Source organism: Aspergillus melleus (assembly GCF_016097325.1).
Source record: "Aspergillus melleus strain CBS 546.65 chromosome Unknown contig3, whole genome shotgun sequence".
In the NCBI taxonomy this organism is placed as follows: Eukaryota; Fungi; Ascomycota; class Eurotiomycetes; order Eurotiales; family Aspergillaceae; genus Aspergillus; species Aspergillus melleus.
In genome coordinates, this window is record NW_025763372.1 from 1278041 (window position 1) to 1304130 (window position 26090).

General features: G+C 51.0%; 7 protein-coding genes across 9 annotated transcripts; 4 read left to right on the forward strand and 3 right to left on the reverse strand.

The window, feature by feature from the left end:
* Positions 1–77: 77 nt before the first annotated feature.
* Positions 78–2485, reverse strand: LDX57_005452 (uncharacterized protein; the record flags this gene model as incomplete). Its single annotated transcript, XM_046087134.1, has 1 exon — positions 78–2485. One exon carries the CDS (start codon positions 2483–2485, stop codon positions 392–394), a length of 2094 nt encoding a protein of 697 aa, XP_045943101.1. The 3' UTR covers positions 78–391.
* A 3671-nt stretch (positions 2486–6156) lies between these two features.
* On the forward strand, positions 6157–7096 carry LDX57_005453 (GPI anchored serine-threonine rich family protein; the record flags this gene model as incomplete). Its single annotated transcript, XM_046087135.1, has 5 exons — positions 6157–6205; positions 6273–6351; positions 6407–6538; positions 6619–6725; positions 6957–7096. The coding sequence occupies 5 exons, from the start codon at positions 6157–6159 to the stop codon at positions 7094–7096; spliced, it is 507 nt and encodes a 168-aa protein (XP_045943102.1).
* A 936-nt stretch (positions 7097–8032) lies between these two features.
* LDX57_005454 (WD40 repeat domain-containing protein) lies at positions 8033–11265 on the reverse strand. 3 transcript variants are annotated; one of them, XM_046087136.1, is made up of 7 exons: positions 10672–11265; positions 10334–10476; positions 9302–10244; positions 8947–9232; positions 8685–8882; positions 8516–8591; positions 8033–8415 (listed from the first exon to the last, which is right to left on the reverse strand). In XM_046087136.1, exons 1-7 carry the CDS (start codon positions 10674–10676, stop codon positions 8273–8275), a joined length of 1794 nt encoding a protein of 597 aa, XP_045943103.1. In that variant the 5' UTR covers positions 10677–11265; the 3' UTR covers positions 8033–8272. The 3 variants fall into 3 exon arrangements, with proteins under 3 accessions (XP_045943103.1, XP_045943105.1, XP_045943104.1); XM_046087138.1 differs by having other exon boundaries at positions 8033–8591; XM_046087137.1 differs by having other exon boundaries at positions 9302–11265.
* Positions 11266–11395: 130 nt separating this feature from the next.
* gem1 (ERMES complex Ca(2+)-binding regulatory GTPase GEM1) lies at positions 11396–13362 on the reverse strand (the record flags this gene model as incomplete). Its single annotated transcript, XM_046087139.1, has 2 exons — positions 11396–13287; positions 13353–13362. The coding sequence occupies 2 exons, from the start codon at positions 13360–13362 to the stop codon at positions 11396–11398; spliced, it is 1902 nt and encodes a 633-aa protein (XP_045943106.1).
* An 841-nt stretch (positions 13363–14203) lies between these two features.
* Positions 14204–15705, forward strand: LDX57_005456 (SYLF and SH3 domain-containing protein; the record flags this gene model as incomplete). The annotated part of the gene is made up of 4 exons (XM_046087140.1): positions 14204–14246; positions 14327–14430; positions 14529–15619; positions 15684–15705. 4 exons carry the CDS (start codon positions 14204–14206, stop codon positions 15703–15705), a joined length of 1260 nt encoding a protein of 419 aa, XP_045943107.1.
* Positions 15706–18191: 2486 nt separating this feature from the next.
* Positions 18192–20977, forward strand: LDX57_005457 (putative telomere silencing protein Zds1; the record flags this gene model as incomplete). Its single annotated transcript, XM_046087141.1, has 3 exons — positions 18192–18212; positions 18284–20692; positions 20762–20977. 3 exons carry the CDS (start codon positions 18192–18194, stop codon positions 20975–20977), a joined length of 2646 nt encoding a protein of 881 aa, XP_045943108.1.
* Positions 20978–21699: 722 nt separating this feature from the next.
* On the forward strand, positions 21700–22614 carry LDX57_005458 (SNARE domain- containing protein; the record flags this gene model as incomplete). The annotated part of the gene is made up of 3 exons (XM_046087142.1): positions 21700–21902; positions 22087–22195; positions 22456–22614. The coding sequence occupies 3 exons, from the start codon at positions 21700–21702 to the stop codon at positions 22612–22614; spliced, it is 471 nt and encodes a 156-aa protein (XP_045943109.1).
* Positions 22615–26090: the final 3476 nt, after the last annotated feature.

Consider the following 26090-nt stretch of genomic DNA (forward strand, 5'->3'; position numbering starts at 1 on the left):
ACACCAGTAAGTGATGACATAATCCACTGGCTGACTCGTCCCTCAACGTCATGTGGCCTTCTCTACACCTTCACCATCTCGAACACTCTGTGTCAAGCCTGTTTATCTGAGTCATATCTCTAGGCAAGATGGTCACCGACTAGCACTAGATGGAAGACGTTCGTTTCAGACCCTTTGCAAAGCATCAAATGAATAATCATAACGACAGCAACATATATCTTTTGATCTATTCCACCAGTACCTACAGACATAACCCATCTCCCAAAAAGTGACGTGGATCTCACAATAAACAGAAACAAAAAGAGAAAAAAGAGGGAAAGGAGAGAATTAGTGAATAAGGAAATCAAAAAACACCCATGACAAAAGGAAAATACATTTTGAAGCATCAAATTCAGGTTGAGGTTTCTTGTTCCTCCTCCGGCTCAGGTGCATCGACAGGCGTTTCTGGCACATCCTGGCCGCCTGCTATGCCTGCGAATCCATCCGTCACGGAATCTTCAGTGGTATCTGGCACACTGGTGGGCTGGCCAAATGACTGTCCACCAAATCCTGAGAACGTGCCTGTCGCAGAGTTGCCGAATGGACTAGGGGCCCCATTGGTCGTGGCGTTCTCGTCGGTCTCATTGTCATTTCCAGGCGGCCATGGAAAGTCTGGGAAGCCTCCATTTCCTGGCAATCCTGGGCGTAGACCAGAAGTGTCCTGTGCCTCGTCGGAGGTTTCTTCTTGTCCCTGGGTGCCTCCATTCTCCTCCCCTTGGCTCGTGGGAGTGGGAGGGCCCGTGGGACCTGCGAACCCGGATTCCTGATTGAAGCCTGAAAAGCCTCCAGCTCCAAAGAAACCACCATCCGGGGAATTCTCGGCATCCTGGAAGGGGCTCTCGCCTTCTCCCTCTTGGCCTGTAGGGTTGGAGAAACCAGAGAAATCTAATCCCTGGCCAAATTCTCCCTGACCGAAACCGCCTTGGCCGAACCCGCCTTGGCCGAACCCTCCTTGGTTTGAGGCATCCTGGGAGGGGCTCTCGCCTTCTCCCTCTTGGCTTGGGTTGGAGAAACCAGAGAATGATCCTTGGCCAAAGCCTCCCTGACCGAACCCTCCTTGGTTTGAGGAGTCAGAGAAATCCGGGAAACCCGATTCCTGGCCGAAGCCAGAAAATCCAGCGCTTGCTGAAGGACCTTCACCTTCTCCGAAGAGGCCACTAGAAACCGGGGCTTCCGTATCTTGAGGGGCATCCTCGCCTTCGCTTTGGCTAGGAGTGTCGGAGGTTTCCGGGCCAACTTCGTCTTCTCCTTGGCTTGGGATGTTGGAAGCTTCTCTGGCACTTGTTACCTGATTTCCATCATCTGAGGGGAGACTCGTAGATGCCGGGGGCTCAGCGCCTTGGGAAGCATCTGCGCCCGCTCCCTGGCCCGGAGCGTTAGAGAACCCTGGGAAACCTGAGCCCTGGCCGAAGCCCGAGAAGCCACCGGCTCCGGAAAAACCTCCACTGGGGAAACCACCAGCACCACCGAAGGGGCTACCAGAGGCCGAAGCATCTTGGCTTGGAGCGTTGGAGAACCCCGGAAAGCCTCCGCCACCGAAACCCCCGCCGCCGAAGCCCCCGCTAGGGAAGCTTCCTCCGCCGAAGAAGCTATTAGAGGCCGGGGCTTCGGTAGTTTGGGCAGACTGCTGGCTCTCTTCCTGGCTTGATGAAGTAGGAAAGCCCGGGAAGCCGCCTCCGCCGAACCCTCCGCCGCTTGGGAAGCCTCCGCCAAAGCCCCCACTGCCTGAGAAACCTCCAAAGCCTCCACCGAAGCCTGCACCTCCGGGAAGGTTACCGGATTCCGAGGGCTCAACAGTCTGAGTAGCGCCCTCACTCTCTGCCCCTTGGGTTGGTGAGCCAGGGAAACCCCCGCCAAAGCCTCCGCCGCTTGGGAAACCTCCGCCAAAGCCTCCGCTGCCTGAGAAACCTCCAAAGCCTCCACCGAAGCCTGCACCTCCGGGAAGGTTACCGGATTCCGAGGGCTCAACAGTCTGAGTAGCGCCCTCACTCTCTGCTCCTTGGATTGGTGAGCCGGGGAAGCCAAAACCACCTGTGAAGGGCGAACCCTGTCCCTGTCCGGCGCCGGGGAAGCCTCCTCCGCCAGTGAAGCTTCCACCTCCTGGGAAGCCTCCGAAACCTGAGGTCTGAGCGCCCTGGGTTTGGCCATTGAACTGTCCTCCGCCGAAGCCGGGGAACGAAAACCCACCCGCCTGGCTCATGGGGTTTGGGGCCGCGTTTTCTGCCGTAGCAGAGGGGTTGGGGTTTGCGACATCTTGACGCTTAGATGCCTGCGTTGTCTTGGTTGGATTCTCATTTTGATTATTGCCGAAAGGGAGGGCAAGGGCTGAAGTGCAAAGCCCTAAGATGACCGTCGACGTTTGGGGCTTCATAATGATGGAAGTGCCCAGGGTTTGAATGAGATTTTTCAAAAGAAGGGGGCTATTGACGATCAAAAATGTGGACATGTCCGAGATCATATATATCTTTCTCCTCTTAAGGGCTTGAACGGGCCGCATTTGAAAGTAAGCAGCAAAAACTCGGTTCCGAATGTCCTACTCCGGAGGAGGGCACGGCACCTTCCAAGTCCGGGGTGAAACGAAAACGGGGATGGGTCATGGATGGACTGAGATCTAGACCAATTGGCTGAATTCGTCTGTCTACCTGCTGCCCTCATCCATGTCTTCGTGCTCTCGTCATCCTTTGCCCTCCTCCAACCCCAAGAACTACTAGATATAAGACCTAATCAACTAATCCAGGTACAGATGACGAAATACACACAATCGCGATTCCTCAAACCTCGACAGAGCTGTGACACTATCCACATTGGGATCTCCAGCACAATCAAACCTTATGCTTCCCTTGTGTCAAGCGAGAGGAAAAGATCCTCTCACAACCGTCAGTGGTGAGTAGCAGGCATGTGAAACCGCGGGCGCAACCGAGACGACCGTTGGTTCCTGAGAAGATCAGCGATTTTCTGGTAGACGTTGACGAGCCTGTGCTACCTCCTTTGTGTCATGTTAATGACGACTGAGCTGACAACCCACGGTTGCCAGGGGGTATGACACGTTCATTCCCTTATAGAAACTACTACCCATACCTCATACACCCACCTTCTCAGGAGACTTAACGACACGGAGTCGTATTCAACTCTGAAAGGACACTTCCATGTGCCAAACACCACCCTCTCTCCGTCCGCAAACAGACAACTGCTCATGGATACAACGGCAAAAATTTCCGGTTCCGTCTACCAACTATTACCACCCACCTTCTCTCTCATCCACTTAACCAAGCTGGCAACGGTCCGCTCGGGAATATAACCCGAATTTTCGTCAGGTGGGAAACCCACCCTGCACCAGGTCTCTTCGTACGGAAGGTAGTAAGTAGGACTTCATGTGCAGAGGACAGCAGCTACATCTAGATTGATCTCGTCATCTCTTGGCAGGAATGTGGGCCTTCCCTAGTGTAGTCGGCCCTGGTGTAGTTATGTGGTAGGTAGCCGCGCGGACTCAACCTTCTGTACCCGTGCCCAATTACGTTGCAACCCTACACTGTGTTGTTTTCTTATCATCTGCTAGAGAATCAAATCATCATGGATGTATATTGCATCAATGGCACGATCCATCTGAGCAGAAGATCAGACTTGTGATTACACTCGACTTCAAAGAGCAGAGAGCACGGAAACGGAAAGCCACATTCCAGACTGACGATCTGTGGCGCACCAAGGAATTGGTTTCAGTAGGGGAAATCAAGCAGGGGAAAGAAAAGGCACGCCTCGAATCTTGGAACTTGATTTCAATTCTCCGACGTCCCGGGCTGCTGTATGTAGTAAGTAGTACTGTGCTTTTTCTATGGATTGGAAGAAAAAGGCTGGGGATTTGCTTTCATGTATCCACGTAATGAATCGTGGCATATACCATTGGCAAGGTCATGACGTCTTCTTTTGGTCAATCAGTTTACGGGTTCCTCACTATTTGAGTTGATGGTCTTTTTTCAGAGAACTTATACTCGTTCACCATATCCCCTACATCTCGAGGCCCTTCATACTCATCTCTCGTCCCCAATCAACCTCTACTATGCGTATGCGAGATATCCATGCTCCTGTAAGGTGCATGTCAATCATACCCGATAATCGGAATCACTGTGCAGATATATGTAGTTGCATTGACTATAGTCTCGCGAAGCTAATATACCGGTCCAGTTCAACATCCAGGCCTTGTGTCCAACGAAGCGGTGAGGAAGGCGCTCCCAGTTCTCCACAACAATCTCTCTTCGGTGCTGTGTTTATCGTCGTAGTTAGGATGATGATAGAGGGTAGCAAGAAGACGAAGCGTAAGGGGGAAAGTAAGTATGTGGCATGAAAACGCAAGATCCCATGTTGCGCGTTTTTGTTCAACATGCCGGTTATTCTAGGCTATCGTTACGCACGCCGTCGTAAGCATAACAACGGTCTATTTATGGGGGGCCGTAGATTGTACAACTGGTCTGTAACTGCTGTTATAATTAGATTAAACAATGGTCATTCAGCCTCGACCACCTAGAACGTGACGGTATAACGTGGCAGGCCGAGATGAAGAGGACCTCAGGTGCATCGAACTCCCATGGAATCCTGTGTGTGAGTACGGAGTAGCAATGTTGAGATCCGACGGGAATACAGCGTACAGTTGCAGAGCGCGGTGCTTTGTCGCCTCTTGCCAGCTAATAATAGCTTCAAGTCCGGTTCGCATCCAGACTATCCTGCACGGCACGGTTCTTGCTGTTGCTACTCCGTATTGAGTCACGCAACGACATATTGACTAGATTCGGGAGAATATAAAGGCAAAATCTCAATAGTTCGTGCATATCGGCAGCTCGGGATCTGACATGTCGAGTCAAGAAGCGGCTGGGGATGATCTGTATACTGCTCGGCGTGCGAATCAGAAGTTTATTGGCAAGCCAAAAGGCCCTAATGTGCAGCGCATAAACAAGCATTGTGCGAACAGATTTCCAGAGCTCGATTCCAATTGACGAGTTAGGCAAGAAAATAAAATGCCAATTGGAGGCAAGTCCACGTTATCGGTCGTACGCAATTCTTTCCTTCGGATGCGCCAAGTATTGCTCAACGGCCTGGGTTGCGGAGTCGTCGTAATTCGTTCGATTCGGTGTCCTTTGAATGACTGTATGATTCTGATGGCATGATAGTGGAAGCTGAGATCTTTAGGCAGCAAACATGCTGTCGTGTTAAGATTGTTCATTCGCCGACACTAGTTGGCCATTATGTAGCGTCTAATGTATGCAGGTTCGTAGCTAGCTTTTTCAGACTTTTAGTTCATCCCCACCGATGTGTCAATGAATCGTCAATCAATTTTCGAGCCGCCAAAATTGTACAATTGCCGGTATTAGGCAGCTCCTCGATTTCGCCATCAACAAGGGTCAGCCCTGGGAACAAATATCCCGTGTAGCAGCCAAGATAGAGAACAAAAAAAAGCGAAGAAGGCAGAAGAAGGAACATCATCATTACTGATCAGTACGTCATGGTCATAATGGCAGGCCAAAGGGCAATCCTTGAAAAGGGAGACGCCTCCTGCAAGCACGGGCAGAGCCCCGTCGTGCTGGACAGGACTGCCTTAACGTTACCCTAGATTTCCCAGAATCAATCAAGCGAACCCAGTTTTTCTGCAATCTCTTCTCGAATCTGCCAATGAGAAGTTCCGATGACGAGAGGATCTGTGGGATTCGAGGACGAGGGTGAAAGAAGGACAGATCACCTGTGGCCCCCCTCGCTTCAATGCAGGATGCGCCCTGTGCTTGCGACTCCAAAGAACACCGAGAAAACTCAATTCTGATTTCTCCTATCGGTCAATCCGGAAGGAACTCAATGGCCTCCGAAATGGAAGGAGCGAGCCCTAGAAAGGGCATTGGCCGATCGCTCTTGTCATGGCTGCTTTTTGCGGTGTATAGGATTACCTTCAGTTGCGATATAAAGACACCTCGTCGTCCCTCCAAGTTGCAGCCTATTCATTCGATTGTATTCCAGTCCATCGAATTTATAAATAGATTGTCGGTCGTTGTTTTTAATACTTCACCACCTCGTTGATCGAGCTTTCTTCTTGGATTCTTTGTGATACCTTTTACCCATTTGCGCACATACCACTTCACAATGCGTTTCAACATTCTCTCGATAATTCTTTTTGCCGTCTCCTGCGTGGGTATGTGATTGAACCCCTTAGCAGTGGTTGATATCGAGGGTTGTCGCTAACGTCGCTCGATTCGAAGCTCTTACTGTCACATCTCCGTCAAACGGGGCCAAGGTTGATCTGAGCAAGGAGTACGAGATCAAGTGGAAGTCTGTCCAGTAAGTGGCTCTGATGCTGTGTATACAATCTCCCTAGCATACTCATCACGAATAGGTCGGACCAACCCAAGTTCACCATCAACCTGGTCAACATGAACGGCTCCAGCGCCAACAAGGAGATTGCCAAAGACATCGACGCTTCCCAAGGCTCCGTCAAAATCGACCCGGTCTGGGGTATTCCGAAGGGGTATGTCAGGACCAGTTCGAGATGATTGTGCTCGCAATACACCTTCCAGTCCGAAGCTAATCGTGTCACTTTCACCACAGCCCCGGCTACCAGCTGAACTTCATCTCCCGAGACAAGATGAACACCGGCATTCTTGCCCAGTCGCAGCAATTTGAGGTCACCAAAGTCGCTGATCCGCCCAAGAACAGTAAGAGAGACTCTAATATATCTTCTATCACCACATCTACACCGTCATCATCATCACCATACACAACTACCAGCACCAAATCTACTTCCCGCCCCTGCATCAGACATCAAACACTCTCCAGCTCTACTTTACCATCATCTAGCACCATTCCCTCCTGCTCTGCAGCACCGAGTGAGTACATGTATAATTCAAGAAAGAACGATTGTTAACATGGTTTTTTTCCCGCAACAGAAACGACCACTACCTCTAGCTCTTCGAGTGCAACCGAATCCACAGCTGCGCCCACCAACTCCACCGCCGGTGCCTCTTCGCTCGCGATCCCGGCTACTTTCGGCTCCCTCATGGTGAGTATCTTTGCACTTGTGCTCTAAGTGGCCTCTTGGTCATGCAGAGTGCTTAGTGCGAGTGAGAATGAGCGAGAAAAGATGCAGAGTCGACACCTTGTCGACATCCTCCTCAAAACCGAAAAGTAACGACCCATCCGTCCATCCATCCATCATCCTGGCCGTTGCTTTTCCAACCCTTCATTTCGTGGTGAGATTATTTAATTCATTTTGGACTATATAGTGCATTAGTTAGTTGCTGTGATATGTATTTACGTGACATCTTAATGAATATCCCCTCCTTAGCTTTGCGTTTGTCTTTTCCTTTCCTAACTGTGGTTTTCAACTTTGCATTCCATTTCTCTGACTTTTGACAATTCATCGCTCATGCAAGGACACTGCATACATTATTCTATAGTTCTGTTGATTGCATGCATTGGGCTTCACTAGTATTCCTTTTGGGGTCGCGACTGCATGTGATAGATATTATTGTACAATGGAGGTGAGACTGTCTGCTGTCTGGGCACAGTTGATATGGTCTAGAGTGCTCTATCATCTACATAGTTAAACTATATTCCGATCTCCTCTTCTAGCATACTATCAATTGTGTCCCGTATCAGCTAAATCTCATCGCCTATCTTGTTCTCCGTACGACTGGACCTCCGAAGCCTGATCCAGCGATACCGCAATCCATGTCAAGCAATTACGACAAGGCGAAAGAAATAGGTGTGTGTATACTCATCCTAGGTAATAGTTTCATATATATGCTGTACTACGAACCATCTCCGATACCAACCCGGACACCTTTCCAGGCTACCACTTACCGTACTACTTACTGCCCAATAGTTACTACCCAGATAGGTCTATTATTTCAAGAGACTTTTTGTGCGACTTCAGTTTCCTTTTTCCCCGGAGATAACTTGGTCGTGATAGATACTACCTAGGCAGTTCCATTGTGGAGTAGCTAGGCTGCTAGACTAAGGTATACCGCCGCCGCTGGAACTAGCTAGAATATACAATGAGTTTTACAATCTACATGGGCAAGAAAAAAAAAGGCATGTGCAAATGGGTATATGAATTAAGGTACAAAAGAAGGTACATATTTACAAGCCGTGAACAAACAACAATCCACAAAGGGGGACGGGAAAACAAGTCAAAAGAAAGGAAAGTAACCTAACCACACACCCTACCACAAACCATCCTGGTTACTTAGACAGTTGCAAGTTAGAGCGATCCCATCGCCGAATCAGCGAAGCCGGAGCCTGAGCCGGAGGCGGCAGCGCTGGCACTGACGGCTGGCGAAGAGGTGTAACCATTGTAATTATCATTGATGCCTTCTCGAGGCCGGTCCCAGGTACGAATGTGTCCTGGTGGAGATGTGGTGTTAGTTGGGTTTGTAATGGGTTATCATTACTGCGGATAAATATAACAAAAAGGAGGGGATGATCAGGCGGTCGTAGTACATACCTTCTAGGGAAGAGGTCATGATGGAATCTTCTTGGAATCCTAACCAGGAGATAGGGTCATCTCCGACGATCTTGGACTATCAAACAGTTAGTTAGATTTCTCGGGGTTCTGGTTTTTTCGTCGCCTCTCTGTGCGACGGGGATGTATGTGTGACAAGAGGGATACGAACCATGATAGGTGGTAGGAGAGCAGTCCGTGCCCTCGGTTCAACAGGATGACGGACGGTCTGGTCATAGGTGCTGTCGATGCCAGCGGTGCGTTGCGAATCCGATCGTACGCGATTCCCTGCGCTGTCGGCGCGGTGACGATTGGCGTGTTGAGAATTGGAGGGGAGAATACTAGTTCGATGGCGGGCGCTGGCTTGTAGCTAATGGTGCGTCGGGTCAGTAAGTGACCAAGTGAGTGGTTGATGGAGTCCTTCCTCTACGTACCGCTCTTGGTCGATGCAGCATGCCAACGCTGAAATCCCATAGCAGCAACCTGCAATCGTCTCCAACACTCCCAAATCGGTATGTCCGTTCGTCACAGCGCCAAGGATCAAATGCTACAGCCGAGACCCAGGAATTGTGACCTTGGCATCGAGCGACAATCTTGCGTTCGGGGAAAGACCATATCGTCACTAGATCATCCTGGCCGCCCGTGACGATGTATTTGCCATCAGGTGACCAGCAGACGGAAATCAGTCCACCATAATAGCTGCGGAAGATATCCAGTGCTCTGCAATATGTTAAGTCAGTTGACTATTTCGGTTCTTCGAATCCCCTACAGTTAGAGGCATAAACTTACTCTTCTTTCAAATAGTCCATCACCCGCAGGGACCCGTCCTCCAAAACGATAGCGAGATGACGTTGGTCGGGAGAAAATGCGAACTGGCAGACCCTGTGGTTGGCGATCTTCCACAAAGCGACCGGGTTCGTTTTCTGATTTCTTGAGTTGACCGATTTCAGAATCTGTAGCGGCTGCCGACCACAGGATTTTATAGCCTCTACCGACGGACTGCTCAGCTCGGGTGTGAACAAAGCATCCTCCTTCTCCTTATCATAAACCACCAGTTGTCCATTCGCATGCGCCGCCATGAACAGGTTTTCCGATCCGGGAATCCATTTGATATGCGTCACCGGGGAGTTGCTCACCACCCCGTTCTTGTTGATTCGGGCGTATTTTTGCGAGATCGGCTCGTACCAGATGATGTCGCCTGACGACGAACCCATGACAACGTCAATGTGCGACGTGCTCTTTGTCAACTCGTTCACATCATGACTCAACATGTGCGCCCGAGTAAATAAGATCTTGGACAGCGGTTCGTCCTTTTGCTTCGAACTCAAATCTAGCCACTGGAACGCGCGATTGATATTGGCGAACGCAAACAATCCGTCCGGGTTTCGGTCATTTAGCCGTTTCGTCGTTGCCTCGTGGGTAATGACTCGCGAGACAAACGAGGAGTTACTCTTGATGATGTTGTTCTTCGGCTTGCGCCTCTTGACGCCTTCCTTCGTGACCGGTGCCACTAGCGCGGGATTGCCGTCTCCAAACGCGGGCGCCGTGATGCCGTCCTTCAAGGAGAAAACGGGTGTCTTGTTTCGAGAACCAAGACTGACCAGCGACAACTTGACGCCCGTTGTGGGAGGAGTGGGAACCGTTGCGAGGGGATTAGGGCTCATGATCGGAGCTTCGGAAGGATGTGGAGGGGGTGTCGCAAGATGCAGGTTATCCTGAAGGTGATAGGTGCCTGTCGCAACAGTCGACGTTAGCGCGGTCATCGACACGGGTCTTCATCTGCGAACGGTATGGGAGGAAATCGAGGAAATGAAAGCGCACCTTCTCCGACCTGCAACGGACATCCACCCTCTGGGTTGCTGATTATATTGTTGGTTTCGACCACCGGAACCGCCATGCCATTCGACGCTCCAGCTGCGTAGGCAACTGGAACGGTGTAGCGCGGCGGAGGCGGGGGAAGGACGCTGGGTCAACGGTCAGCCACGAGACAAAGTCGCAACAATGCCGTCATTGAAAGTATGGTCCGGGGTTAATTTCTGAGGAACCAGGGAGATCACAGCCGACCGACGCATTTAACAACCCCCGGACAACCAGTGACAGACCAACAAATAGAAGGGGAGCGGGCACGGATGGGCAGGCCGAGACGGGGCGATTCTTACAACATGGCTGCAATTGCGATACCCAAAGCAATTTAGTTCAACGTGAGTAGGAGTGTCTCGTGAGACGGGATGAACGCAACCCGGTCAGTAACGCGTTGATAGATTGGTCACGCAATGTCGTGAATCCTCCACCGAGAGCGGCACCTGGGATGGTGCTACTCAGGGTGGTATGAGGCGCTAACGGAGTGGATTAATTGGATAATAGAAACTGGATCAACACAAGGTTTAGGGTGTGTGTGATGTCAACGAGATGAGTAGGTTGAGAAGCGAGGTGTTGTGCAATCTTTAAGTAGTGAGGGTGTGTCGCAGTGGAATATCGGGGGGTTTTAGGCGCTGCACTGCCCGGGCGTGCTGAGATGACGGGGCGGAAGGAGGTAGTTGAAAGTCTCCGATGGGGTACGGAGTAGATTGAATTGAATAGCCCCAGGGTCGGGGATGAAGGCAGTAGAAGAACGAGGAGTACTGCTCTGCGCAATCAGCATAAGCGAGGCAGGAGCACCCAAGCCGGTTAGATCTGCCCGGTTGGCGCTTCTCGCGTGCAAAAGGCGGGGATGCTGTCTGCGGTTTAGCGTGCTGCCTGCACTAGCGTCTCCGATGTAGAGTTTACTACTATACGTACTCTGTAATAATGCCTACTTTACTTGATGCAAATAAAAGGTTCATTGATTCATATAATAGTAACAATGCACATGCATGCATCTGGTGTACACTAATTAAGAATTTCTCAGTCCCCACTTCCACTCACTCTCCGCCAGATCATCACGGCCGCTGCTCCGGCGCAAACTACGGCTCCCAGAGCAATCCCCCATGCCATCCATTTCCCCTCAACGTCTTCCTCACTCCGAGGGAATGCCAAACTGGGCTCCATCGCAGCCTCTGCAATGTGCACGAACACCTCCTGGATTGAGCTCCACGTGGCACTGACATGGAGCGGCGGACCGGTCATGTTCAACATAGCAGTATACTCGTGCGGTTGGTACTCGGCCCGTTGCGTAGTTCGGTCCAAATCCGCCTTGAGGGCGATGTAAACGCTCGGGAGCTCTTCCAGATGGGGGTACTTGGATCGCAACGCCGGGATGTATGCGAATGAATCGGGGTCCGATGAATCGTAGGTGTATACAATCACGTCGCACTGGTCCAGTAGCTTGGTTTGGTTTTCAAGAATGGCCGGCTCCAGTTCGCCAAGCTCGTCCAATATCATATAGCATTGCTTGCCTCCAGGAAGCTCCACCGTGTTGACCGCAGTTCGTGGTTGAATAGTGGGGTGATATGTTGTACTAAATCCGCGCGATAGGAAGGCATCAAGAAGGGCGGACTTGCCCGAGCTCGGAGCCCCTAGCACGTGGCCCAGGACGACGTTCCTACCCACCCGTCCAGGGCGCTTCCGCCGTTTTCGCGGACGAGTCACTTTCAATGCGGCCGTAGTAGACGGATTGCTTCTGTCGGATGATTCAAACCCCAGGTAGGCGAGGTATTCCAGTGTGGTTTTGGGCGAGGTGAAAGTGGTCATACTCCATTGCGCAAGCCAACCTTGCAGAGTGACATGCCCAGCTTCGTTCCGCACCGTAGAGGACGGGAATGAGCCATCGGCCCAGGAAGCCGGTAAGCCAGGGGTCGGCGCAAAAAGGGACGCCAATTCAGCATCGTTCAGCCCTCCATCGTTGTCTTTGTCCGACAGAAGAAACAGGTTGACAAAGAACCGGTAACCCTCGGGAGACAACTCGGCAGATGCGTAGGGGGGAACCTCAAATCGTGGATGGAGGAAATTCTCCTGGAGCGACAGGTTGTCGGTGTATTGGAACGCTCGTAGAATGATCCAGACAGTCTCGTGACGTCCTTTTTCGGCATACATCTTATTCAGGTGAAGGAAGCCCCGACAGTCAATGCCAGATGGCGTCACTGAGTGCGGGTTTATCTTCTGGATAGTCTCCTTGATGTGCATCAGATCTTCTTCGCTCAAAGGCTTTTCAAAGCATCTCATCTGGAAATCCCCAATCTCCTTGTCTGAAAGAAAGCCGTCCCTGTCCTTATCACTCAGGTAGAAGATGCGCTGTAGCGCTGCGATGGCGGCCGGTTTTAGAGAGGACTCCTTGGAGTCGAACAGCGGTGCAATCGGGTGGGTGACCGCTTTCTGGCAGAGGAAGAAGGCTTCGTTCACATTGCGATGCTCTCGAGCGCTCGTGCGAATGCAGGAATCAATCTCCTTGAACTCGGCCATCAACGGCAGCATCTCCTCCTCAATGACCTGGGACTCGCTGTGACCTGCAGCAAGGTCCGACTTGTTGGCGCACAGCACCACGGGTACATTGACTCCTAAGGACCGGAAATACGGCAGCCAGAAAAGCGCAACTCTCTCATAACTGTAGTGATCCGAGTAGACCAACAATATCACATTCGATTTTCGAATCTCTCTCGCCAGATTGTTCCGCTCCTGAGGGAGGGCGGAGGTATCGACCACCGTGGTGGTTGTGACATTTTCGGGGGTTCCGATCGTAGGAGGGATGGTAATCTGAGGAAGTATGGGCTGGATCTTGTTTGTCACGAATACACCCTTCACCAGGGAAGTGATGAGACTGGATTTCCCAGTTCCCTCATCGCCACAAACACAGATCTGCACTGGAGGATGTTAGCACATCATGTTGTGATTGATGTCTCGGCGAGCGGTATTGGGCCAATCGCACCTGTAGCCATTTGCAACGGGAAAGGCGATCAACGGCGCCTCTTTCAAATCACTCCCAAAGCATGCTTCATGAACTGTGGGTAGTTTCACCATGTATGGATTTGGGAGAAAACAAGGTTCTAAGTGAAGTCACTAGGGAGTTTCCAGCATTGCGTTGGGTTGTTGTTGCTGCAACTGCGATAACTAACCTCGGAGTTTTCGGCGATTCTTCCGCCGACCTTGTGGCCTCAGGTGTCCACCATCACCAGCCACGGGGATTTAGTATGAGCTCACAGTTGGATTTATACCAATTATACAAGTAACAGCATATCAAATACTTCTATTGCATGATTCTTTTACCATCGTAAGAAATAAGAAGGTCCTCGATTTATACAGGTCATTAATTATTAGTCAAGGCAAGTCCAAGACGAAGAGAAGCGGATCGAACGACTCCGCCACTTTGCGCCCAGCACGAGAGACGAAGAGAGGGAGAGGAAGGGAGGGAGAGAGCGAGAAGCGAGAGGGATATATTCCATCTGTTTTCTCTCTCTCGCTGCTGACGGAAGGCGCTCACATTCTTCATCATCCTTCCCACTCTGTCCTCCCCGTGGTTCGGCACTTCGGCGAGACTAACATCCAGTGTACCTTGAAATACTACCTTCAGTTTAGGACTTTAGGTACTGTAGTTAGCTCGATATCGAGCGCCCAGTCACCAGTGTCACCCGTCATTTGGTCCACTTCCGGCCGCCCCCATCTGAACGGACTTCCGTCGCGGATTCTCTCCAAACTATCAACACCTTCTTCCAATCACCCTGAACCCTTCGCCCTTCTCCCTCCCCTCCCTCCCGTTAAATCTCGAAGAGCACCGTCAAAATGCCTCTTGGGATACACAATCCCTTGCCCTCGTCTCTGGGAAGTACGTATCCGCTCATTCCCATTTCAATTTCCCCGCAATTCCTCATGGACTCCGGCGCTGACATTGCGCCCGTTTGACAGGCGAATGCAAGAAGGCCGGTAAAATCATTGCTTCCTTCGTCGACCCGCGACAGGCATTTGGTCCTGATAAAGTTATTCCTCCCGAGATTCTGGCTGGAGCTAAAGTAAGATCAACCCATTCTTTTTGAGAAAGGAACAAAGCACCCTGGACTGCAATCGCTCGGTTGCCAATAATCTTGCGACTAACCACTTCTCTCCGCAGGGTCTGGCCGTTCTCACCGTCCTGAAAGCTGGTTTCCTAGGCTCCGCTCGTTTTGGTTCCGGAGTGGTCGTTGCCCGTTTGGCCGATGGCTCGTGGTCCGCCCCGTCAGCGATCGCAACGGCCGGCGCCGGGTTCGGTGGTCAGATCGGTTTCGAGCTGACCGACTTCGTCTTCATTCTCAACGATGCCGCCGCTGTCCGGACCTTTTCGCAGGTGGGAACACTGACGCTGGGTGGTAACGTTTCGATTGCTGCGGGCCCGGTGGGACGGAATGCAGAGGCTGCAGGTGCAGCCAGCACGAAGGGTGTGGCTGCGGTCTTTTCGTACTCGAAGACCAAGGGCCTCTTCGCCGGTGTGAGTTTGGAGGGAAGCATGCTGGTCGAACGTAAGGATGCGAACGAGAAGCTCTACAACAGCCGAGTGTCAGCCCGCCAGCTGCTCAGTGGAACTATCCGGCCACCCCCGGCCGCCGACCCCCTGCTAAACGTCCTGAACTCCCGTGCCTTCTACGGTAACGCCAGAATGCACGGCGACGCCATGTACAATGACATCCCTATCTACGACGACCGACATGACGACGTGGTGTGGGAAGGACGGCGCGGAGAGGCGTATGGAGAGGGAGCTCGGCGGAATACCACGCGCTCCGGCTTCAACGATGCCGACGAGTACGAGTACCGGGACCGACCCCGTCGCGCAAACACATGGGCTGATGATGTGTACGACCGGCCTGCGGGAGGCCTCGGCCGGTCTGCGACCACCCGACAAACCCGCAATGATTATGGTCGCAACGACAGCTTCGATACTTTCGGTCGCAACCGCAGCAACACGGCACCTTTCGCTGAGGATGATTACGTTTACTCGGATCGTAAGCCCAGTCGGCCCACGGCGCCCAAGCCGGTCTTTGGGCAACGAACGGGACAGGGAGCCCCTCTGCGACAAGACCAGGCGGTTGCACTGTTCACGTTCGATGCGGACCAGGACGGAGACCTGGGGTTCAAGAAAGGGGATATTATCACTATCCTGAAGAGAACCGACAAGAAGGAAGACTGGTGGACGGGGCGCATTGGGGACCGGGTCGGCATCTTTCCCAGGTATGACCTTGAAATTCTTCATGTATAACCAAATTCGTCATGCTGATCGTACCACCTCTTCTAGCAACTACGTTGAGACGGCCTAGAGCTCTCACAGCCATCAGTTTTGGCTTATGCGGAACGACCTTTAATGACCCCAACCCCCACCCTTGTTTTCTCTTCCTGGTCCTGCTTTTCTATTTCTCTACTCCCTTTTCCTTGTCGCGCCCATCTTGTCGTGGTATTTAAAGCGCTACCACATCCGTTTAGCCGTACATCAAGGAAATACATACCCCTCCATGTCCTTCCCGGTTTCCTTTCGGAGACCCTCTTCTGAAATTTCTAGTGCAAGCGCTGGAGTTGTCGTTGCGCAGGTTGGCATGGACAGCCCGGAGTCGGTTCACTCGGGCTAAAAATAAATACCTTTTGTATATTTGGCCGTGATAGGGTTTCTCTAGATCACTTTTCTTCTTCTTTGGTTTCTCGATATTGTTCGCGATTGAATGGGCCAGTTTGTAAATTGATCCTTGCCTCTCCGTTCTCTAGTATAGCGTCAGCGTCCGTCAATATTCCAAACTAGTTCTGGCGAAAGGGATGGAACAGAGGGCAGCAAGGGGGTATTATCGTCATAGGTCTTCAGCGGATAATGCAGCCCAGCGAAGCGTACATTCCTAAGAAGAGTCTAAACCCCCAGCATCCCATAAATCAAGAATCCGCCGTTATTCCATTTCTTCGGTGTTTCCATAACCGTCTAACTGTAGGCGCCAACCATTTACTAGGGAGGGAGGCTTGTCAGCATCAACAAAAATTCTCCGATCGGGTAGTCACCAGACACTGCAGACAGATGCGCTCCCCCTTTCCGGACCAATCGAGACCAGGTCATCGATGGGGCCCACGAGACCTGGAAGGGAATAGGCTTGAAAGCCAAGCGCCGCAGGATGGCTTCTAGATGATTCTCGTCTGGCGGTTCTGAGCTTTCCTGCTGTTCTGCTTGGACAGTTGATGGGACAGAGCCACCTAGTGAGGAAGACAAGTGAGCTCGGTGTTGAAACAGAATGACCATGTCTGCGTTCGGGACTGGTCAGGCATCCTGAAGATGGAAGGGAGTCTTGGCTCCTCACTGTCACGGTGTCAATGGGCTTGTTCACTCGCCACTGCCTTGACTCCTGAGTCCTGACATTAGGACGGGAGAGGGTTGTCGGCTGAAACACGGAAGGCAGCGGACTCGGACAGGGATAGGGATGCGAACTCGACCATGTCATCGGATACCTTCGAGAAGAAACCTGTGGAGTTCTTATGTTTTTGCGGTCTCCTTGTGACTATTGTTCACCCATATGAAGGAGTGTAACTATATACTTTCATTGGACGAGAGCATTCCATAGTATAAGGCAGTACAGAGTACGGAGACAGATAGACAGACATTGATTTAGGCTATATGTTCGTTATATGTAGTCCAATGGATCTGATAATCAACTAAATCCATGTGTGATTGATTGATCACATTCATAAATAGAAGCAGGGGGAAATGGGGGCAAATGCTGATCAGCGATCGTCTACCGTTCAGTGGCCCTGATCGGCCCTTGAGTGAGTAAGGTAGTGGAGCGGGACAGTCGACAGGATCCAACGGAATGAAGAGAGGTGAGTGGGAGGAGAATTCAGCGTTTGTCAGTCTAGGCCAGGTGGGAGGGGCATGAAAGTGATCATCAGTCGAGAGGGTTGAATAATGGAAGAGTGACGAAGGGAGATGATGAAGAGAAGAGTCCAGACAGCCAAAGACACAAGAAGACACCGACCGGGAAACGTGACCGAACTCCCGTTCCTCAGGCACTCGCACCGTCTCTCTTCTTTCTCTCTCCTTCTCCAAATCCTCAATCCAATCCAATCCCATCCAATTCAATTCCATCCAATTCCAGGTACCGCGCGACTTGAACGTCTCGGCGGGTTGTATCCTCAGCCTCGCGCTTCTCTTTTCCTCCCTCCTCTCCTTCTACCCCTTCGTTTTTCTCTCCCCGTTTCCTTTCTTCTTTCTTTCTTCCGCCCTCTCCTCTCTTTCTATTCTTGGAGATCCTTAACTACAGCGTGCGCATACATTTTTTTCTTTTGCTTTTCTTTTCCCGTTCGTTTCTCGAAGGAGAATTTGTCACCGGATGCCTAGCCGTCATCCTCATTCTCTCTTTCCTTCCGTTACCCTGGTGGTTGCTCCTCTCCGTCGGCGTTTCTTCCCCGCTTCCATGATTCCATGACCGCCATCCTGTTTCCTAGTCTTTCCGCCCAGGTGGTACATTGACCTCCTCTCCACGAGGCGAGATTCTCATCGCCCTCCGGTCTCCCCAGCCCGTTTCGGGATTTCTTACCGTTCGAGTTCCCCGACAAGTTGCTCTTCATGCAGGTGCGTTGGCTTTTTTTTTCTCATCTCATTTAACCTTTATTTGCTTTTGCCGTCCTGCCTTGCTGTTCATGGATTGAATGATGTTCGTTTGGGATTTGCCTGTGATGCCCGTCCCGTCTTACCTGCCCCCTTGTCTTGTGCTGTCCCTTTTTTTTTCTTTGAACAACATCAACACAACTACCGAATTTCTCCCCAATTAATGCAATGAAGATCAGTATACGCGTTGTGCGATTCAAATTTCCTGCTTACCCTCTGTAAATCATGGGTCTGAACTAATAACCCGCCCCGTTTTCTAGGCTTCACCGAGCCCGAGCCCCTCTGAGGTTGGCGGAGGATATGCCACACGACGAGGACATGGGCCTCATCTGTCGATCAGTGACCCCAGTCACCATGTCACGGAAGCGATCGGCCATATGTACGAAGATGATTACGACAAGCGGGAATCGAAACGCCTCAGCTATATCCCCTCCCCTCTGACTGACACCATCTCGATCATTCCTCCGAAACTCGCCGGTGCCGAATCGCCCTCGTCGCCGCAATCGCTACAAGTACAAAGCCATCTAAATGAAATAAACAACAATAGACAAACAAATGGACAGTCTCGCCCGCCCGCGGGTGCCAAATCTTTGGATAGTACCAGCCCAACCTCCCCTAGTTCAACCACCTCCCCTGGATCGACCGACACCGCCACCACCTCCTTCCCGCTTAACGATATCGACTACGAATCCGACCCTGCCGCCGTAGCTCAGGAGCTCAACAATTTGGCCGCCATTCGGCGCATGTCCATGGATGTAGCAGCCACGGGCGATCCGGATCTTCCCAGCTTTAATCCCAACCTCTCCGTACCGTCGATTGCTCCATCGCCTTCCGACGATGAAAATGATGCCTCCCGACTCTTCTGGGTTCCAGCTCGCTTGCACCCGGAGCTGGCCCCGAAAGAATTCAAGTCTTTTCTCGAAAGTAAAGCCGACCATATCAAACGAAAATCGGGCGATTTCTCGACTCTGGGCCCGGAACGTCAAGGGTCAAGCGGAGGTCTTCGGCGGAAGAAGTCTATGCTGTCGAGGCAGATCGACACATCTCAAAACTATACGGACGGGGCGGAGCGGCTCGAGAGGAAACGGTCAAAATCAGCCAAGGGGGACGGCCCCAATCTGCAAGAGCTGGAGACTCTGGTGGACGACTCGCTACCCCGAAGTGCCAGCTCGTCCCTGTTGAGCGAGATGCGCAACCTCGATATCTCCGAAGAGGATAGGCCTATCCTCCCGCCGGCGCCTCCCGGCCACAGTCTCAGGCGGTCCACGAGAACCCAATACAGGAAAGCCGGCAGCTTGAAAAAGGGCGAGAAAGTTCCATATTCTAAACGTCTGGCGCGGACGTCGGATGCCAGCGATGGTGGCACGCCAGCTATGCCTGGAGATAATCCTATCCTGGGTCTGAGCCGGGTATCTACTGATCCTACTCCCAGTGCGACGCGAGCGGCAAAGTCCACGCAGGCAACGGCGGGCGCTTCCAACGAGGCTATGGGTCCCGTTAGGGGTTCAAGCCCAGAGCAGCAACAGCCTGGCAGCAATGAGTATTCGGATGAGTTGTCGTCAGCAGAGTCCAGGAACAGGTCGAACTCCCAGTCGCAACACCGTCAATGGCATTCCCGGATCAGCTCCAACGGGAAATCCACCCTGCATATACCTCCGAATGAACAGAAGATTCCCGAAATTGTCGAAACGCCCCCTTTGGAAACCGCCGCAACGCCAGAACCCGCTTCCCCCCAGTCCCCCTCCATCCCCAGCCGAGGATCTTCCTACGATCCACCCCCGTCTGCAGTGCCGGCAAAAGCCCAGCCGGCTTACGATCAGTCCAAACGATCTCAGCAGCATAGCCGTGCGTATGGCAAAGAGAGCACGCCCTCGTTTAATGAATTCGCCAACACGCCACAAGCTCTCCCAGGAAATACGACCCGCACGGATAGCCTTTCGTTTATTCCCACATTCTCTGATGATCGCAAGGCGGAGACCAAGACAGAAGTCAAGTCGGAAGGCAAAAAATCCAAGGACAAGAAGGACTCGGAAGGCGGACGCAAGTCGAGCTGGCACTGGCTGCTAGGCTCGGAAGACAAAGACAAAGAAAAGGAAAAGAAGAAGGACAAGGACAGCGACTCGAAGAAGATTAAATCCAAAATTGTCGACAAGGTTCACGAAACGGCGCACGCCTTGCCCATCAGCGACTCCAACCAGCGTGGACGAGAAAGTCTTGTGGTGGACCGGCTTGATCCCAAGCTGGAAGAGGAGCGCCGCAAAGACCACGTCCGTAGGACGTCTGGCGAGTCGAAGAAAGAAAAGGAGTCCGGGTTGTTTTCTTCTATATTCGGAGGTGGCCGAAAGAAGGGCAGCGGAGATAGTAGTCACAAGAAGACCGCATCTCGGACTCTATCTCCCGACCCTCCTGTCCGCGAACTACGACCGGATGTTGACTTCCCCTGGACTCGATTCTCCATACTGGAGGAACGGGCTATTTACCGTATGGCTCATATCAAGCTTGCGAACCCACGGCGTGCGCTCTATTCTCAGGTCCTGCTCAGTAACTTCATGTACTCGTACCTGGCCAAGGTACAGCAGATGCATCCTCTGATGCTCGCGTCGTCAGCGCAGCAGAGGCAACAGAAGGCTCAGGCCGAAGAATATTTGCAGTATCAGCGATACCAAGAGGTAAGTTACTTGTCTTGTTTACCTGGGCTTATGAGAGAACAGTAGCTGACCATACGTCTTCACCCACAGGCACAGGAGCAACAACAGTATAGCGATGCCTCCTATGAAGAGCATCAAATGTATGATTATCATGATGATCAGCATGACCAATACCGGTCGCAGTCGCGGGGTGGTAAGCAAGGCTATGAGAACGGAAATGCATACGGACCAGGACTTCATCAATACGGTCACTCGTCGTTTGGAGACGACGCCCAACTCGACGATGACGATGATGATATGTGGTGACAGGAAACAGGAGTATCTTCCCTTTTTGCTACTGTTTTTTCTTTCCAAGTTCTTCTGCAGCGTACGAATACCCCTCTTGTGTGTGAACTCTGGTCCTTCCTGCAACTTTGTACACTGAGCACTGCATTCCAACCTTTCTGATGTTCTGTTACTCTTGCCTATGCTTCCGTGAATTGTGAGTTTGTATACATGCATCAGGAAGAGAAGAATATATGATGTGACACCCGATGGTGTCTATACTCTCTCTTGCGTCCTATTCTATTGCATTTCTATACAGTACGCACATCCCGGCTTCAAAAGCAGGATAGTGCGAGGTACGACCTATTGTCTTCACGTTTGATTTGATCTTGTTTTGCTTTGTTTGCATAGCGTCGGTGGCATTCAATCTTTTTTTGTTGCTTGAATGGTTTCATTTTCCAGTTTTCTCGATTTTCATGGCTCTTATGGGCCCGGGACTCAATTCTTGTCTTTCACCCTTTGTCTAATAATAACCCTGGTGGCGGATTTGATTTGGACTTGGACAGTATGACTGTGTAGATTGGTGGGAGTATAGGTGCTTTGGCTGCCGCAATAGGAATTTTGTATAGAGATTATTCAGAACTCATTTGAGAGACCTCTTCTATGCTTGCTTCGAGACGCTCGCGTTGTATGGAACGGCCTGTTCATTCACATGCAGGTGACATCACGTGATCGTATCTCCGTCAGGACCGCCGTCAGTCGTCATGTCATCACTTCCCCGGCCTCAAGTTGCTGCCTGTCTCCATTCCAGCGTCCAATCCTACGGACTAGATAGCTTCCCATACGAATACCAACCAGAGTCTCATTTTGATCCTATCTACCAATACTCAGCCGACCTGAACTTGAACTTATACCGCAAGGAAACATACCCAACCACCAAGATGGGCGACGCCTACGAACGAGAACAGTACGCTATCTCCACCCCTTTCGCACATTTCATTTCGCGTCCTCAGTCTCTTCATTTTCATGCCTCCTTGGATCGGGAGGGGTTGATCTATATTCAAGATTCTGAGCCCGAAAATGCAAAGCCAACCACCCGCACTCAGTTCAAGACTATGATATAACTAACCGCATTCCCAACTTCTTTACAGACAAAATAATGCCCTCCTCAACTCCCTTTCCTCGAAAGTCTCCGCCCTGAAATCCGTCACGATTGATATTCACGATAATGCAAGAGATCAGGATACGTTGGATCATTCGGTTCGTTGCTCCAGATCTACCTCCCAATCTCCGCGCGCACACACACACACACACACACACACACACACACACACACACACTCTACACTATCTTGTCATGTCCTCTATCAACCGGCGCGCAACGCAAGATATAATCTCCCGTCGACACTAATCCCAAACCTCTCTTACCTTATACCTTGCCAAACGCCAATAAACACCCAACCCTCAACCTCAACCCAACTATTACCAATGAACAATGCTAATATAACCCGAATCTCCTAGAATCAAGTCTTCTCCTCCCTCTCAACAGGCCTGAAAGGCAGCGCGAGCCGATTAACTCGCATGGCGCGACAGGGCGATACGGTGGCTGTGCTGAAAGTCGCGGGCATCGTGGTCTGCATCGGGGTGGCGCTTTGGGTGATTCTGGGGTGGATTTTTTGATCGCGTCGCATTCCGTCCCATCGTATTGTATCGGTGTGTTATGATGACGGGAGATATTGTGCCCGGGGGGCTCTGTGTATGTTTCGCTCTTAGCGAAGGGAGAGATATCAGGGAAGAGCAAGAGCCAATGGAAAGAGTCCCGGATGATTTATTAGGATGGGATGAGAATGGAGGAGTATGGGAGGGTGCTTTTGAGGTGTTCTGACACTCGGCTTTTACTTTTGCGTGGTTGCATATTGGTTTATGGGCTCGGATCGTTTTGACTCCATTGATTTGATTCGATTCGATTCGGCTCGGTACATTAATTCCTCTCCTTTTTTTCCCTTACAACTCCCGTTGAAAGGGAATGTCAATTACGGAAGGAAGGGAAGGAAGGGCCTCAGGGACTAACAGGCTACTTGATCTTGCGGGTTCGAGATCCATGTTTATGGTCGTTTAATAAGTACAGTTCTTTACTCTATGTCTCTCTTGTTTGGGGTTCTTTCTCGATGGATATGGATTATCTGCGTGCATACATACCTACATACATACATACTGACTTGCTTGCTTTTTTTGGCTATTTATTATTTCTGTCTCTGGGCTGACTGTGTTATCTGTTCATGATATAAATGGCGTTAGCATGATATAGCATAGTTTGTACTATAATTTATTACTTTAAGCGGTGGTTGATTGATTCTTTGTTGACGTTGATGTTTTTTTTTTGGATCTGACGGTCTAGCTAAGTATATGTCTAGCTAGGATTTTCTATACCAAAGTGTAGTGTAGTTTATCTGGTAGCGCTGAATGGCATTGACCGTGGAACGTCTAGGGTTGGGATGAGAGGTAGGTAAAGGAGATTATGTCTATGGTTACAGGAAGTAGAAAGATAGTTTAATACTCTTGATGGGTGCTAGTACTAGTACTAGTAGTCTTGGACGTATGTTCTATAGTGTTTGTTATGGGTCGCCGATGATGCCAGATGACGAAGCACATGGAACAGCCTCTTGATCTGCCTCTGTGGGCGTATTGAGATTTCATTGACACTGTTCCAGGTGATCATTTGCTGTATGCTGAAAGACGATCTAGATAGATCATGTTATGAGAGTAGACACTTCAATGGCAAAGATCAGTGAAGAAGATCAAGGGATGAACCGCTAAGTTTCCTGTACTCTGGTTCTGAAAGGGATGTTAGCTCTCCTATATGCGATGGTTGAGATTGTAGCGCTGCAACTCCGAAAGTCGAGTACAAACTCGTTTAACAACTTTATGGTAGGGCTGTTGAATTCAGTGATACATATAGAAGAGAGGAGAGGGAGGATAGCAGTGGTCAAGTGTGGGCTTGCCCGCTTGTTTGCTGATTGCTTATCGCACAAGACCCTGCCTCACACCGACAGGGAAATATGCATAGGGCTGAGCCGACATGCGCAAGAGGTCGATAATATCCGTAGAACTCGGGAACATCTGCAAAAATTTTACCGCTCTTTCGTACCGAAGAAAAAGATATCTAGCAAGTCAACAAGCCACCCGGGTGAATCAATGATAAACAGCCCGACTTCAGCCATCGGCCTACCGATAGATAAATACTCGGGATGGCCGAACGCCAACGACGCTGATAGCAAGCGGAAAGCGTGTGCCTCTGGTCTGCAATCTGCAATCCTATCCGCCCCAAGAGACTCCAAGTTGGGTCGAGGCGAATTCCCGGGTCCTGGTAGCCTGTTCAGGCATAGTCCCTGGAAATGTCAACCCGAAAATCGCATGGTCACACGGGATCTAGATCCCATGTCGCGAACGTGTTTCCGATAGAAATTGCAGTTGCACGGCGTCAGCGTCGCTTCCGGAAAATTATCTGCCATCGAGAATTCGGGCCTCGGAGCAGTTTCCGAAGTATTATAGCCAACTCCCTAATTGTTGTTAGGGTCTGATACAGATGTCTAGTGCGATTCAGCGATCACGATGACCTGTTGTGTTATGCTAGTTGGCCAATAGAATGTGCTTGTGTCGGACGTAGCCCGACGCGCTAACAAGGTAGGTTTCACAGAATGATTCGAAAAAGCGAGAGAGAACGAGATTGCCGGCGAGAAAACGCAATTTGAGAGACATTTGATGGTTCTGGCCATGTGTGGCAAACAAAAGCTGTCATTGGTTTAGCTTTTGATGCTCGAGTCCTTAGACTAGGTAGATCGTGCGCCGTTGCATGATAGACGGAAAAGCCGCAAAAACCATTATCCCTCTTCTAGGCGCCGGTGAATTGTTGTGTTATTCAGGTTTCAGCAATCTTCAAACTTTCTGGCGTCGATTAGGTACCTGGTGGAGCCGCGGCAAAATCCGCTTCGGAAAGGCCACCGCAAGTCCGGCACGATAAGCAGGTTTTTTTTCCCTCCCTCCCCTTTTCAGGCACCTAGTCCGCTGATAACAGCTAAAATCTCTAATCAGCGCATATTTTGGGCACACGGGAAGGTCCAGTCAAATGTGGGTATTGCATTGCACCACGTCTGCTGTCTGTGCAGTCCCTGGCGCACTGCGTGGCTTGTTGGTGCTCCATTCAGATGCTGGGAAATAGACTCACAAGCCTTGTGTACGGTGTAGCGGTTAATTTTCCAGCTCCTATCTTTCAATCTGAAGTCCCTTGGTAGAGTCGATCCCGTAGGCCATGGTTTTGACAGCCGGGCCAGGTGAAGTAGAGTGGTCAGATAGAAACGCCACTTTCACCACAAATTTTCATTTGGGTCCAGTTTTCTTCCCGTTGTCTAGCTTCCGTGAGTCCATAGTTGTAGACTTGATATCCAAGCTTCGGTTGAATGCGACTTGGCAGGGCTATTCCGAATGGGGACACCGGATTGCGAAACGCTTCTGGACGCCTTGAGGGCACTCGGCATGCCGACGTTGAAACAATGTCGGCATTCCGTATACAGCAATAGACTCAGGGCTCAGGATTAGGTGCTGAGAGACTGAAACAGCTGCGTGCTATGATGGCGTGGAGGGTTGCCCTCATGCAAGCCCCTCTCCTAGGTTGCATGTCCAATGCAGAAGATCTTCGCGCCAATCGGTCCTTGAAATGGTAGGTAGCGGTGCACCGTATGCAACAATGGTGTGCCGGGTGCGCCTGCTTCCACTCAACCCGACTGGTGTTCATGTCGAGATGCTATCAAATTCCAATACTGGCCATTACTGCACCATGATCTACGGGATGGTGTCCTCCGTGTTGAGCGAAATCTTAAAACCACCCTTTAATGACAGTCCGCGCCACAGGCCTAGTGCGTTCTTGGTTCTCGAAGCTAGGCCCACTTAACTGACTTGGCCGGCTCGGATGATGTGATCAGTGGCTGGCCCTGCATATCATCCCTGGAAAGCGATGTGTTCTGGAATCTCGGCTCACCGAATGTGATCCTCAGGAAATGGAGAGTTCCACGATCTACATGCGGCGGACTGTGTACCTTGGAAGACCGAAACTTTCGTCAACCAATGTGGAAGGTCGAAAGGGCGTGTGCGTGTATAGG